The sequence below is a fragment of the Aegilops tauschii genome, chromosome 1 (genome assembly GCF_002575655.3).
Source record: "Aegilops tauschii subsp. strangulata cultivar AL8/78 chromosome 1, Aet v6.0, whole genome shotgun sequence".
NCBI classification, from domain to species: domain Eukaryota; kingdom Viridiplantae; phylum Streptophyta; class Magnoliopsida; order Poales; family Poaceae; genus Aegilops; species Aegilops tauschii.
Genome location: NC_053035.3, coordinates 295,361,544 through 295,375,771, shown reverse-complemented (window position 1 = coordinate 295,375,771; position 14,228 = coordinate 295,361,544). Strand labels below are relative to the sequence as shown.

Here is a 14,228-nt window from a genome sequence, read left to right as displayed (position 1 = left end):
TCTAACTTTTCCGGGGACCGCCGTCTTCCAAAGAGATTTCCACTCCTTCTCCTCTTTGGCCGAGTTAGACGGGCCGGCAGACCCCTCAAGCCAAGCTTCTCTTCTTTGCCGGATTGCCACGAGCATGTTATACGCTGAACGAACTATGAAGTTTCCTTTCTTATCAAAGAACCAGCTCCAGAAGTCCGGGATGTTTCTTGTGCATATAGGAATTTCTAGTATGACCTTCACGTCCATTGGCATAAAGACTTCATTCACTTTCTGTATATTCCACTTGGCTGACGTTGGGTCAATCAACTCCGAAGCAAGGATGGGTGGATTCTGTGATACACACCCATAAGGGCGCAACATCTCACCCCGTGGCAACCACTGATCTTCCCAAATCCTTGTGTCCTGTCCATTACCAATCCTCTTAATCAAACCAAGTTTGAGAGTGTCTCTACCTTCTATCATTGCCCTCCAAATTTGACTTGGGTGGTCTCCCTATACCGCCTCTAGGATTGATGAGTCTGGGTAGTAGATGCTCTTCAGAATTCTCGCACTAAGCGATTCCGGGTTTTACAATAGTTGCCAGGCTTGCCTTGCGACCATAGCCATGTTAAAAAAATCAAAGTCTTTAAAACCGAGGTCCCCCATGCACTTAGGTTGTGTCATGGTTTTCCAAGAAACCCAGTGTGGTTTCCGCTGTCCCTGTTTGGATCCCCACTAAAACTTCCGAATAAGCATATTGAGATGTTTGCAGAGGCCCCTCGGAAGCTTAAAGCATGACATAGAATATACTGGTACGACCTGAGCAACCGCTTTAACCAACACCTCCTTCCCGGCCGCTGACATGGTGTTTTCAATCCAACCCCGAATCTTGCTCCACAAGCGATCCTTCAAATATTTGAAAGCACCATTCTTTGAAGTACCAATATCAGATGGCATACCCAAGTATTTTTCATTGAGAGTCTCATTGGGGACATGTAGCAATGTTTTAATCTCCTGTCTTGTTCCCTCAGGAACACCCTTGCTGAAGAAAATAGATGATTTGGAGTAGTTTATCCTCTGACCTGTTGCTTGACAATAGATGTCCAAAACGAGGTTCACTTCGGTTGCTCCCATACCGCTTGCCTTGAAAAACAGCAGGCTGTCATCAGCAAATAAAAGATGGTTCACCGGTGGCGCCGAGGGTGCCACTTGTAAACCTTGTAGATTGGATGAGTCACTTCTAGATTTTAGGAGGCACAAAAGGCCCTCTGCTGCCAACAAGAATAAGTATGGAGAAATCGGGTCCCCTTGTCTTATACCTCTGGAAGGGTTGAACTCCTCCAGTCTCTTGCCATTGAACATTACTGAAAATTTTACCGAAGAGACACTAGTCTTGTAGTAGTATGTACTACTTTTTTTTAGTAGTATGTCCTACTAGTTTGGGGAATTATCCGTCCGCGTGCCTGTTGGGCCAGACGAGCTGGGCTTGCAAGCCCGCCTGAGCGATATACAAATAGGAGGCCTGAGCTATATACACATAGGAGGCCTTCTCCCAACACCTGCGTCAATCCAATCCAATCGCTCCCGACGGGTGGCAATCGGATCCTCACCGCCGTCCTTAACCCTCCGCGGCGTCGGCGCAATCGGATCCTCACCCCGGTACTTTTCTCCTTCCTCCACAAGATGCCGAGCCTGGCCGAGAGGACGGAGAATCTGAATGTTGTTTGGGACCCTCTGAAGGTTCATAGTGGGATCAAGGGATTAACAAACCAGCCGAAGTTGTCCGGGGATAAGTTTAAACTAGCTGCCGAGGGCGTCCCTCTCAAGTGTATGATCTGCGAATGCACTATAATGGATCCCGTTTATTCGGGCAAGATGTGCGAGGAATGCACGATAATGCATGAGAAGCAGCCCACGTTCCTTGGACTGCTGCGCAGCACGGATAAGAGCAAGCTGGATGACATGCACAAGAAAAAAGTTCAGGAGCTCATGGTCTACGATCCCAAGAGGCACTCTAATGTTTTCACCCGCTTCTGCGGCTTCCACCTGGCCAACTTCGACCTTGATGAGAAGTGTGAGTATCCGAAGACTGTAGTTCGCCGAAAAAGGGTTTCCCCCCGCTTTGTATACAAAGCAACCAACCGAACCATACAGAGATAGGTGCTGGGGCGGAAGCAGCACAGTCACGCCCAAAAGAAACGACAGATAAAGAGCAAAAGAAACAAATGCTGACAACGGCGGATCAACAAAAACGAAGAAGCCTCGCGAACGCTGCGCCCACCGGAATCTTCCACTAGGCTCCAAGACTCCGAAGCGCCGGCACCTATCAACACCTCCAAGAAGGATTGCGACGATGACGACTCTGCTGCCAAGGGTTTCCCCCGGTACACGCCGAGGCGAGAGGAAGGTAGCCCCCGACGCCCTCCCGGAAGGTCAGGTGGCACCCACAGGCGCCACCGCGCCGGTGTCAGCCACGCCGACAGGGGCTTCCTCCTATCCTAACCCGCACCTCGGGCGCTCCGGATCCAGCCACCAAACCAACCACCACCATGCGCCAACGTGGTCATGAGGCCCCCACGCCGTCTCACCACGGCACAGCGAAGTGAGGACAGCGCGGCAAAGAATCAGAGCCGGGACTAGGGCATCAGCACCGTCGGCACACGGGAGGGCCCCACCTCCTCCGTCAGCGACGGTAGCCGTCCGGACTTAATAGCAGGAGCACACCAGGCCCGTGGGCCCACAGGCCTGGCCGAGCCCTCGTGGGCCCGTAAAGCTCCCGCCGACGCCCCATATCCGAGCCGCTCCTCCTCCTCACCGCGCCGCAGACAACGAGGCCACGCCAGGGGCCGGCCCGCTAGGACCCAGATGGGGCCCGCCGGGCCCAGATCTGGGCCGGGGGCGCGACGTCGGCCACCCCGCACCACCACGCCGCCCCGCCGCCAAGGAGCAGCGCCGCCACCACGTCCGCCGCCGGCCACCCCGCCGGGTCACCGGACCGCCGCCCAGCCGAGCGACACCGCCGCCGCCCCCCTGCCCCGGGCAAGGAGGACGCGCGCGCGGGGAGAGGAGATCCTGCCACCGCCGGCACCCCTCGGGCCGGAGCCGGGGGCGCCCGCCGGCGACGGCAGGGGAGAGGAAGAGGAGGCGAAGCCGAGAGGAGAGGCGCGGGGGCCGTCCCGGCCGCCTCCCGGGGAGGCGACGCGAGGGCGGAAGGAGGGACGGGGAAGGGAGGGCGGGGGAGGGGGGACGGATCCGGGCCGCGCGCCGGCGAGGGCGGCCGGATCCCGCCGGAGACGGGCAGGGGAGGTGGCGGCGGCGAGGGTTTCGGGGGTGGGAGCGGGTTGCGGGAGCAGGTCGCGGCTCCTAGAGGAAGACTGTAGTTCTGTATTCACAAGTCACAACCATTAACTTCCTTTTAGGTTTGGCTATTGATCAGAAGCATTCATCCTCTTGTTTTTTCTGATTTGTATCTCTGCTCTTTTTTAATTTACAGCAAATGCAAAACTTGGGCCATCATATGATCCTGGTGTACCTAAAATGGCAGATTCATCCATCAATGTTATTTCCTTGAGGATTGTTAAAACCGGCCCTGATTACACATACCCGGTCGAGGTTTTTGGCAGAGTTATTGTTAGGGATGAGGTTGACTACAAATGTGTCCTTCTGTTCGATCGTGAAAAGAACAATGCCCAACTCATCAATTCGGAGGTATATATTTGTCCCTTCCTTAATACTACTATTTGCTTAATCGATTCAATGTTTATTATAGTAATAAAATCCAGATGATGTAGTTATCCACCCCACTGTAAAACCACCATCTTAACCTTTTCAATTGGAACATTATATTGTTTGCAGCTTGTTATCATATCCAACCCATTGTTTCATCTTGTCAGAAAAAATATTCTTTTCATCAATTCTGCTGCATTCTATATTATGTGAGATTTCTCCATTGAGGTCTTGATACTTGTTTAATCTCTTTCTGTGTAAAGGTGGGTTTTGGGTTTTGATTAATCAGGAAATGTCTTAATGTTGACATGTTTTAATCATGGAATGTGTCATGTCTTGCTCATTTGACCATACAACTCACAAATGTGCAGAACCATTGGTAGGAACGGTAGTGCAGTTTTGAAATGGTTTGAATTTATTGACTAGCATGGTTTTCATCTCCAACTGTAGATAAGCTTGCACAACTATCTGGGGAGTCATGTTTTGTCTAATTATTTTTGTGAAACCTATGCAGGAGGATATGTTAGCTCTCACAGGTCCATGCCGAGCATTGGTTACTGATGACTTGCTATTTTTTGAGTTCGATTTGAAGATCAAGGGCAAGGGTGAGCATGATTCTGAAGTACAGTTTAGCAAAGGTGTAATACTGTACCATCTCGACCAGTATCACAAGCGCTTCACCCGCCAGCTACCTAGCTTCCAGAGTACAGTGAAATTGGTATTGCAACATGTGGCAAACCCAGTGGCAGCTAGTGTTCAAGTCTATGTTCTGGATAAACAGCCCGGTGTCGACTTCAATGGTAAAATAACAGTTGGGACTACTGGAAATTATAGACAACACATGATTGTTTATGATAGCAGTCTTCCCAGCAGTCACTTGATCAGACAAGATGGCTCCCTTGTGTTAAATCGTAATCTGCTAGCTGTCCAGGAGCCTTCAGAAGACACTGCGTTCAAGGACGACGAACAAATGGTGGTCTATGTTTGTTTTCTTGATGCAGGTTGTGAGATTGAGGATGAGGATTATGCTGAGCCTGTGTTTGAGGATGCGGATTATATTAGGGCTGGAGGTGACGAGGAAATCAGTGAAGAGGATAGTGAAGGGGAAACTGAAGAAGACGAGGATGGGTCTGTGGACCCTAAGAATCTTGTCACTCTCAGATATCCTCTGCGCGAGACTGTCTGTGAATTCGGTTCCTGCAAACTCAAAGTGAAGGTCAAATGGACTGCCATCCTTGATGCGCCTCCGCATGGTGAATACGTCACAAGATTTGGTGTCCTTCCAGATGGTTACAAGTCACCTAATTATCGTCGGGGTTCGTTCTTCGATCGATAGTGACTGTATTATCTTGGTTGCTATGCTTATTCTGCTGGAAGAATACTAATGTAATATTGGAGGGCATCTGCGTAACTATGTCGTGCTCTTCACGTTGGGAACACCTAATTATCGTTGGGAACACTAATTGTGCTCTTTTGGGTTACTTAGCGGCGGATGTATTTTTCCTGCATATATATCAAAGTACACACTGAAGAAGTACTAGAATCTTGTGCAGTGATCTAAGTAAGGAAATCCCAAGCGTGTTTAAGTTCGGAGCTTTTACTAGCTGCCATGGGTCAATTCTATTTTATTTTCCGTGCAAATACGATGGTGAGAAACTGGCTGAGAACGTAGAGCATCTCCACTCGCCCCCCTCTCCCCCTCCCCTCCCGCGACAGGCCCCTAGGTCGCTTTTTTATCGCCGGCGCTAAAAAAAAACATGTCGCGCCCTCAGGAGGCCAAATTTCGCCGGTTAGGACCGAAATTGGCGCCAATGGACCCAGGCCGAATCCAACATCGGAGGCGCCGGGCTAAAGTAAAAACGTGCCAAACCTTCCCGCGCCGGATTCCCACCCCGTGGGCCCGCCGAGTCAGCGGCTGCATCGTCGTCCTCAGCGCCCGCCTCGGCTCTCATGCGAATCAATGCGAAGGCTGCCGTCGGTCAGCCTTCCATTGATCATGGGTGGCACAGTCAAGGCGCGCCACCGCGCATCCCGTGCCCTTCCCGCCACGCGTCCACACTACTGCCGCCCCCTCGCCGCTATAAAAACCGCCCACTGTCGCCGCTGGCCGCACACCCGTCTCCCACAACTCTCTCGCCGCCAACCACCTTCTCCCCCCTCGGCGCCCTTTGCTCTCTCCTCCTCCTTCCCAGATGGCCGAGCGTTTCCCCGACGACGGAGCGGCGGCCAACGACTTCGTCCGCCGCCATCTGCACGAGTGGGAGGCCCGTCAACATTACGAGGCTAACTACCCGGCGCCACCCGACATTCGCAGGCCGGGCTCGTGGAGGCTCAACGCTGGCGGCGTCCCCGTGCCCCTTGTCGCCCTCCGACGCTGAACGCCGCGCCGAGATCGCGCGGATCCGGGTGTTGGGGAACGTAGCAGAAATTCAAAATTTTCTACGCATCACCAAGATCAATCTATGGAGTAATCTAGCAACGAGGTGAAGGGGAGTGTATCTACATACCCTTGTAGATCGCGATGCGGAAGCGTTGCAAGCACGCGGATGAAGGAGTCGTACTCGTAGCGATTCAGATCGCGATTGATTCCGATCTAAGCGCCGAACCACGGCGCCTCCGCGTTCAACACACGTGCAGCCCGGTGACGTCTCCCACGCCTTGATCCAGCAAGGAGAGAGGGAGAGGTTGGGGAAGACTCCGTCCAGCAGCAGCACGACGACGTGGTGGTGGTGGAGGAGCGTGGCACTCCAGCAGGGCTTTGCCAAGCACTGCGAGAGACGAGGAGGGAGAGGGGTAGGGCTGCGCCAAGAGAGAGGAAGTCTCGTGCCTTTGGCAGCCCCAAAACCCCCACTATATATAGGGGAGGGGGAGAGGCTGAGCCCCCATCTAGGGTTTCCCCCCCAAGGGGTGCGGCCAGCACTAGATCCATCTAGGGGGCGGCCAAGGGGGAGAGAGGGGGGGCGCACCACTAGGTGGGCCTTAGGCCCATCTGAGCCTAGGGTTTCCCCCTTCCCCCCTTTCCTGCGCCCTGGGCCCCTTGTGGGAGGCGCACCAGCCCACCTAGGGGCTGGTCCCTTCCCACACTTTGCCCACGCAGCCCTCTGTGGCCGGTGGCCCCACCTGGTGGACCCCCGGGACCCTTCCGGTGGTCCCGGTACGTTACCGATAGCACCCGAAACTTTTCCGGTGACCAAAACAGGACTTCCCATATATAAATCTTTACCTACGTTGCGTTGTGACATTTGGTACACCCAGTTACGTTGTGACGTTTGGTACACCCAAAGCATTCCTACGGTATCCGGGAGTTGCACAATCTCATGGTCTAAGGAAATGATACTTGACATTAGAAAAGCTTTAGCAGACGAACTACACGATCTTGTGCTAGGCTTAGGATTGGGTCTTGTCCATCACATCATTCTCCTAACGATGTGATCCCGTTATCAACGACATCCAATGTCCATGGTCAGGAAACCGTAACCATCTATTGATCAACGAGCTAGTCAACTAGAGGCTTACTAGGGACAGGTGTTGTCTATGTATCCACACATGTATCTGAGTTTCCTATCAATACAATTTTAGCATGGATAATAAACGATTATCATGAACAAGGAAATATAATAATAACCAATTTATTATTGCCTCTAGGGCATATTTCCAACACCGGGCAGCGCTGCCGGAGAAGCGCGGCAGCAACCGAGGTACGCCCCCGACAGTCACGCGCTGTGGACAGTGTACTTCCAGCGCCGCCACGTCGACCAGCTTGCGTCCACGAACGACGCATCGGCCCCACAGGGGCACCACAACTCCGACGGCCACCAGCAGTGGTGGGGCGTCCCCGGGCGCACGCTTCACGCCGTCGTCGAGTACATCGAGGGCGGCAACGCGCGAGTACCCAACGCCCACTTTCTCGCGCTGGAGCGGCGGCAGCTCTTGGCTGCCGAGGCGCATGGCAGGGGCGTCATCCTCTTCCTCCAGCTCGCACTCCTCCAGCACGACGACGCTGCTCGCCGCCGTCAAGGCCGAGCCCTAGGAGACGCCGGAGCGCCGACATAGCCGCGACGGTAGCCTCGTCATAAACGAGGGCCGGCGCCAACCTTCCCCTCCTCCCCGAGGCCATCTTCGCCTGGTCAGGCTGAAGAAGGAGCTGGCGACGCCGCCCGTCGTCGTCAAGCAGGAGCACGCCGACATGGACACCGACCTCGAGACATGCCTCAAATGGGTGCGGGACGACTACGTTCGGGAGGACATGGAGCGCCAGCGTCGTGCCCTCGGGAAGATCTCTGCTCGGCGCCACGGCCGCGATGAGGGCGGCATCATCGTCCTCGAGGACGGCGACGAGGAGGCGCCGGCGCCCACCAACCCCGTCCGCCAAGGCGACCCAGGACATGGCTGCAGCAAGGACGGCGGCGGCGTGCAGGACGACGACGGCGGCGGTGGCGGCGGCGACGGGGGCGACTACACCGTCTTCTACATGCTCCTCGACATGCAGTAGGCTCGGGCGACGGCGGCGTAGTTTTTAAGTTTTTAGTATGTCTTAAATTTGTACAAATATTAATGAAAACTGCCTGAATTTCGTCCAAATTTGTGTCACTTTCTTCCAAATCTAGCCAAATTTGTATTTGAAAAAACGACGTCTTGGGCCATTTGGGACGGCGACTGGGAACCCGAGCCTCCCACGCCAAAATTTCCGCTGGTTCGACCCCAAGCGGCGATATTTCGAGTCCGTGGGGGCAACGAGTGGAGATGCCGTTAGTCTAGTCACAGACCAGTGAGCACTGTACTAGTTTATTTACAGACTTTTTTATATGGTTATAAACGAGTTGTGTACGGGCCATTAATCTGTGTACTAGTGCCGAAAAAGCGCAGCCGAGCCCGTTAGAGATCTTTGGTGCTGATGTCTTTGTGAGCAATGGTCCAAATGCATTGACGGCTACAGCGTGTTTTTCTTCGCAATATAACATGGCATGCATCATTAACTGTGCATGGGTGTACACCGATGGTGCCGTACAATCCATAATGGTTTCCGGTTTTTCTGCCCTAGTGGTTTCCTCTAGCCCATGCACACAGCAAAACTAAAGCCAAGGTTTTGTACCATGTTTTGGGACTCCAAAGCTTAGAGAGTGCTATCTGTGTTTTGTATAATAATTTGACTATAGGCTCATAGGATTAAGCCTAGTTTAGGACCTCCCACCTTAAAGGGGAAATTGTATTAGGCTTTAGTTTTTTTTCTCCTTTTTGGCCCTTGGCTTCTGTATATATTGTATATTTTTTCCCATACGATTCAGAGAACTGAATCGGGTTTCACTATCAAAGATAACAGAACAAGAGGGTTTCAAAACGGCGTCCAAGGAAAGGTCGCTGGTGCGCCACCACTACAAAACAACAAAAGCAAAGAACTAAACACACTCTCACAGGATCCAACACCAGGCCCTAACGCGAACCAACCTGTGGTTGCATGGTTAGAGGGACAGTGATATCCCCAGCCTACCAGGTGCTCGCATTATTTCTGGATTTATTTTAGGATTTTCGACGACACGCTTTCCGTTGGAGGAGACGTTCCCGTCGATGACGAGACGCCTATGGTGACTTCGTAAATCTCGAGATGATATGCCGGCTCAGTCTCTCGGAGGTGCTCATGGGGATAGGGCGTGCGTGTGTGCGTTCATAGCAGGTGAATGTATGCGCGTATGTATGAGAGAGTGTGGGTGAACACGAAACTTAAAATCCAGGCAACAACAGCCCCAATTTTACACTTACAAGAACCAACATCAAACCCAATCTCTTGTGGCCATCGCAAATAGCCACTCAGTTTACTCCAGCTTCTTTTTCATCGTCCTCTTCTTGCATGTTCGGGAGGTGCCACCAACTTGTAACGCCCCCGATCTGACCGTACACTAATCATGCACGCAAATTTGTACGATCAAGATCAGGGACTCACGGGAAGATATCACAACACAACTCTACAACATAAATAAGTCATACAAGCATCATAATACAAGCCAGGGGCCTCGAGGGCTCGAATACAAGTGCTCGATCATAGACGAGTCAGCGGAAGCAACAATATCTGAGTACAGACATAAGTTAAACAAGTTTGCCTTAAGAAGGCTAGCACAAACTGGGATACAGATCGAACGAGGCGCAGGCCTCCTGCCTGGGACCTCCTAACTACTCCTCGAAGCCGAACTCCACGTAGAATCATCCTCGGGATCTCTAGCTCCTGGACTCCAGCATCTGGTTGCGACAATCAGGTATAGAAAGGGGAAAAGAGGGAGAAAAGCAACCATGAGTACTCATCCAAAGTACTCGCAAGCAAGGAGCTACACTACATATGCATGGGTATATGTGTAAAGGGTCATATCGGTGGACTGAACTGCAGAATGCCAGAATAAGAGGGGGATAGCTAATCCTGTCGAAGACTACGCTTCTGGCCATCTCCATCTTGCAGCATGTAGAAGAGAGTAGATTGAAGTCCTCCAAGTAGCATCGCATAGCTTAAACCTACCCGGCGTTCCCCTCCTCGTCGCCCTGTTAGAGAGCGATCATCGGGTTGTATCTAGCACTTGGAAGGGTGTATTTTATTAAGTATCCGGTTCTAGTTGTCATAAGGTCAAGGTACAACTCCTGGTCGTCCTTTTACCGATGGACACGGCTATTCGAATAGATAAACTTCCCTGCAGGGGTGCACCACATAACCCAACACGCTCGATCCCATTTGGCCGGACACACTTTTCTGGGTCATGCCCGGCCTCGTAAGATCAACACGTTGCAGCCCCACCTAGGCTCAACAGAGAGGTCATCACGCCGGTCTAAATCCTATGCGCGCAGGGGTCTGGGCCCATCGCCTATTGCACACCTGCACGTTGCGAGGGCGGCCGGAAGCAGACCTAGCCTAGCAGGCGTTCCAGTCCAATCCGGCGCGCGCCGCTCCGTCGCTGACGTCAAGAAGAGCTTCGGCTGATACCACGACGTCGAGTGCCCATAACTGTTCCCACGTAGCTGGTTAGTGCGTATAGACCAAATGGCCAGACTCAGATCAAATACCAAGAACTCATTAAGCGTGTTATTTTGAAGTAACCGCGGACGCCGTCCAGGGCCAGGCCCACCTCTCGCCTAGGTGGTCTCAACCTGCCCTGTCGCTCCGCCACAAAGATCCACTTGCGGGTACTCCTACGAGCCGACCCGACTTTAGTCACCAGGTGTCATGTAGATAGTATATAAGTAAATACCCGTGATCACCGCCCAAGTGATCACGGCCCGATAGTATAGCACAGCAGACGGACAAGAATATATGGCCACTGATGGAAAACTAGCATCCTATACTAAGCATGTAGGATTGCAGGTAAAGGTAACAACAGTAGAAGCAAGGACAGGCTATGCATCAGGATAGGATAAACGGAAAGCAGTAACATGCTACACTACTCTAATGCAAGCAGTATAGAGAAGAATAGGCGATATCTGGTGATCAAGGGGGGGGGGCTTGCCTGGTTGCTCTGGCAAGTAGGAGGGGTCGTCAACTCCGTAGTCGAACTGGGTAGCAGCAGCGTCGGTCTCGTAGTCTACCGGAGAGAAGAGGGGGGAAGAAACAGTAAATACAATGCAAACATAAGCATGACAATGCGTGACATGACAATGAGCGGTGCTAGGTGTGCCCTAACGCGGCAGTAGGTGGTACCGGCGAAGGAGGGGAACATCCGGGAAAGTATTCCCGATGTATCATGTTTTCGGACAGACGGACCGGAGGGATAAAGTTCCATGCTCGCTATGCTAGGAACGTGTGGCTGACAAACGGACTACGTATTCGGATTCATCTCGTCGTTCTGAGCAACTTTCATGTACAAAGTTTTTTCATCCGAGCTACGGTTTATTTTATATTAAATTTTAAAGATTTAAATCATTTTTAGAATTTAATAAATTAATTTAATTCGAAATTTAATTAATGCATCAGCATGACGTCAGCATGACATCAGCAGTCAACGTTGACCGTTGACCTGGTCAACCTGACAGGTGGGTCCCACCTGTCAGGGGCCGTTAGCTAATTAACAGTAGTTAATTAGGTTAATTAGTTATTAGGTTAATTAATCTTAATTAGTTAATATTAACAGGCTTAATTAAGTTAATTAATTATCTTTATTATTTATTTATTTATATTAATTTTTTAAATCATTTTTTTATTAAAACGTTCTCTGGGCCGTGGGGCCATTTGGTGAGTGGCCCAGGGGGCCTATCGGGCGCTGGGCACTAACGGGGCGGGTCGGGCGTTGCGGCGCCCGACTGGGCGTTCGCCCAGATCGCCGGGGCGAGGAGGGCCGGGGCACCGGCGAACAGGCGCGGGGCGACGGCCGGCGGGGTGCCGGGGTTGGGGGCGCGCTCGGCGGCGCGGCGCAGGGAGTCGTCGAGGGAGAGCGGGGCGGGACCAGCAGGGCGCAACGGCGCGGGAGCGGGGCCGCGCGAGGCCAAGAGGGCGAGGCCGCGGTGGGCGCAGCCGACGCGGCCAGACGCCGGAGAGCGGGGCGGGCGAAGGATGGCCAGCCCGGCGGCGGGGAGCCGGGCGGCACGAGCATGCGGAGCAGTGCCGTGGCGACGGAGGCAGAGCAGCGGGCTCGGCAAGGCTGCGGGGAGCACGGCGGGGCAGCAGGCAGAGCAAGGCGGTGCGCGTGCGTGGGTCGTGGGGCCGCGCGAGGCCGCGGGGACTGGCGCAGGACGGCGGGCTGTGGCGGGACGGCGGCGTGGTGAGTGCGGTGACTACGCACGACGGGGACGGGGAGGGAAGAGGGAAGGTGCTCACGGGGGCCGTAGGGATAGGGCAGTGGGGCACGAGGAGGATGCCGGGGACGACGTGCGACGGGGAAGCAGACCGGTGGGGAAGTCCGGCGAGGCGGCGCGTGCTCCTGTCGGCGGCGGGCGACGGCGGCGGTGGCCTCCTCCTCTTGATCCCGATCCAATCGGGAGAGAGGGGGGGCAGAGATATTTTGCGGGGGGAAGTGGAGTGTCGGTGGCGGTTCGGGTGGGGGATGGTGAGTGGATAAGGGGGGGGAGTGGGTGGCCGGTTGGGCCTGATGGGTTGGCCCAGGGGGTTTTCTCTTTTTTTGTTTTTTGTTTTGTAATTTCTTTTATTTTATTTATTTTCTTTTCTGTTTTAAATCATTTTAATTTATCTAGGAATTTTATAAAAATGTGTTTATTACACCATATTTACTTATGCAAAATATGGCACCTCCCGAACAATTTTGTTTTAAATTTGGAAAAACTTTTATCGTTGATATTAATTTGAATTTGAATTTTTAAACGGTTTGACCTAACGGTAGATTAGCAAAGTAACCGTGGTGACGTGGCACCATTAGCGTGGGATTACTGTAGCATGATTATGCGGGCGTTACAAAACTCCTCCACTACAAGAAATCTCGTCCCGAGATTTAGGAGGTAGAAGGAAAAAGGGCGGGGTATTCATCACGCAGGCGATCCTCGCGTTCCCAGGTGGCTTCATCTTCAGAATGGTGCGACCACTGGACTTTGAGGAACTTGATCGCCTTCTGACGTGTGCGGCGTTCAGCCTGGTCGAGAATGCGGACCGGATGCTCCTTATAGGAGAGGTCATGCTGCAATTCGAGCACTTCATGATCCACTGCTCGGATTGGGTCCTTAAAGCAACGGCGGAGCTGTGACACATGGAACACATCGTGAACCTGAGAAAGGTTCGGCGGAAGCTCCAGTTGGTATGCCACTTTTCCATGCCTTTCGAGAATAGTGAATGGGCCAATATATCGAGGAGCTAGTTTGCCCTTGATTCCGAAGCGGTGAGCACCCTTCATTGGTGTGACTCGAAGATAAGCCTTTTCGCCAGGTTGGTAGACCATGTCTTTATGATGACGGTCATACTGACTTTTCTGACGTGACTGAGCAGTCTTGAGATTCTCACGAATAATGCAGACTTGTTCTTCGGCATGTTGGATAATATCCGGACCGAAGAGTGGACGTTCCCCAGTTTTTGACCAGTTCAGAGGGGTTCGACACTTTCGTCCATATAACACTTCGAAGGGGGCCATCTTCAGACTAGCTTGATAGCTATTATTATAAGAGAACTCAACATACGGGAGAGATTCCTCCCATTTCTTGCCGAAGGAAATAACACAAGCTCGAAGCATGTCTTCGAGAACTTGGTTGACGCGTTCAACTTGCCCTTGCGACTGAGGATGAAACGCAGTACTGAATGACAGATGAGTTCCCATAGCTTCTTGGAAACTTGCCCAGAACTTGAAGTGAATAAGCTGCCACGGTCTGAGCTGATAACCAATGGAATACTGTGGAGTGAAACAATCCTAGACATATAGAGCGTTGCCAGCTGACTAGTAGTGATCGTTTCTTTGACCGCCAGGAAATGTGCAACTTTGGAAAGCCGGTCAATGACGACAAGAATAGAATCATTACCTTTCTGTGATTTGGGAAATCCAGTGACGAAGTCCATCTCAAGATGGTCCCATTTCCATTCAGGAATAGAGATAGGTTGCAGAGTTCCAGCAGGCCTTTGATGTTCT

The 14,228-nt window shown here is 52.5% G+C and overlaps 1 protein-coding gene across 1 annotated transcript; it reads left to right on the top strand.

Moving 5' to 3' along the window:
* Positions 1-3,401: 3,401 nt before the first annotated feature.
* LOC120972665 (uncharacterized) lies at positions 3,402-5,292 on the top strand. Its single transcript, XM_040398139.2, has 2 exons — positions 3,402-3,678; positions 4,211-5,292. The coding sequence occupies exons 1-2, from the start codon at positions 3,508-3,510 to the stop codon at positions 5,030-5,032; spliced, it is 993 nt and encodes a 330-aa protein (XP_040254073.2). The 5' UTR covers positions 3,402-3,507; the 3' UTR covers positions 5,033-5,292.
* Positions 5,293-14,228: the final 8,936 nt, after the last annotated feature.

Excerpts from the sequence above, each read along its gene's own strand:
- LOC120972665 (XM_040398139.2), top strand. The coding sequence starts at position 3,508 with ATGGCAGATTCATCCATCAATGTTATTTCCTTGAGGATTGTTAAAACC. Across the intron at positions 3,679-4,210 it reads CCCAACTCATCAATTCGGAG|GAGGATATGTTAGCTCTCAC; the intron begins GTATATATTTGT and ends AAACCTATGCAG.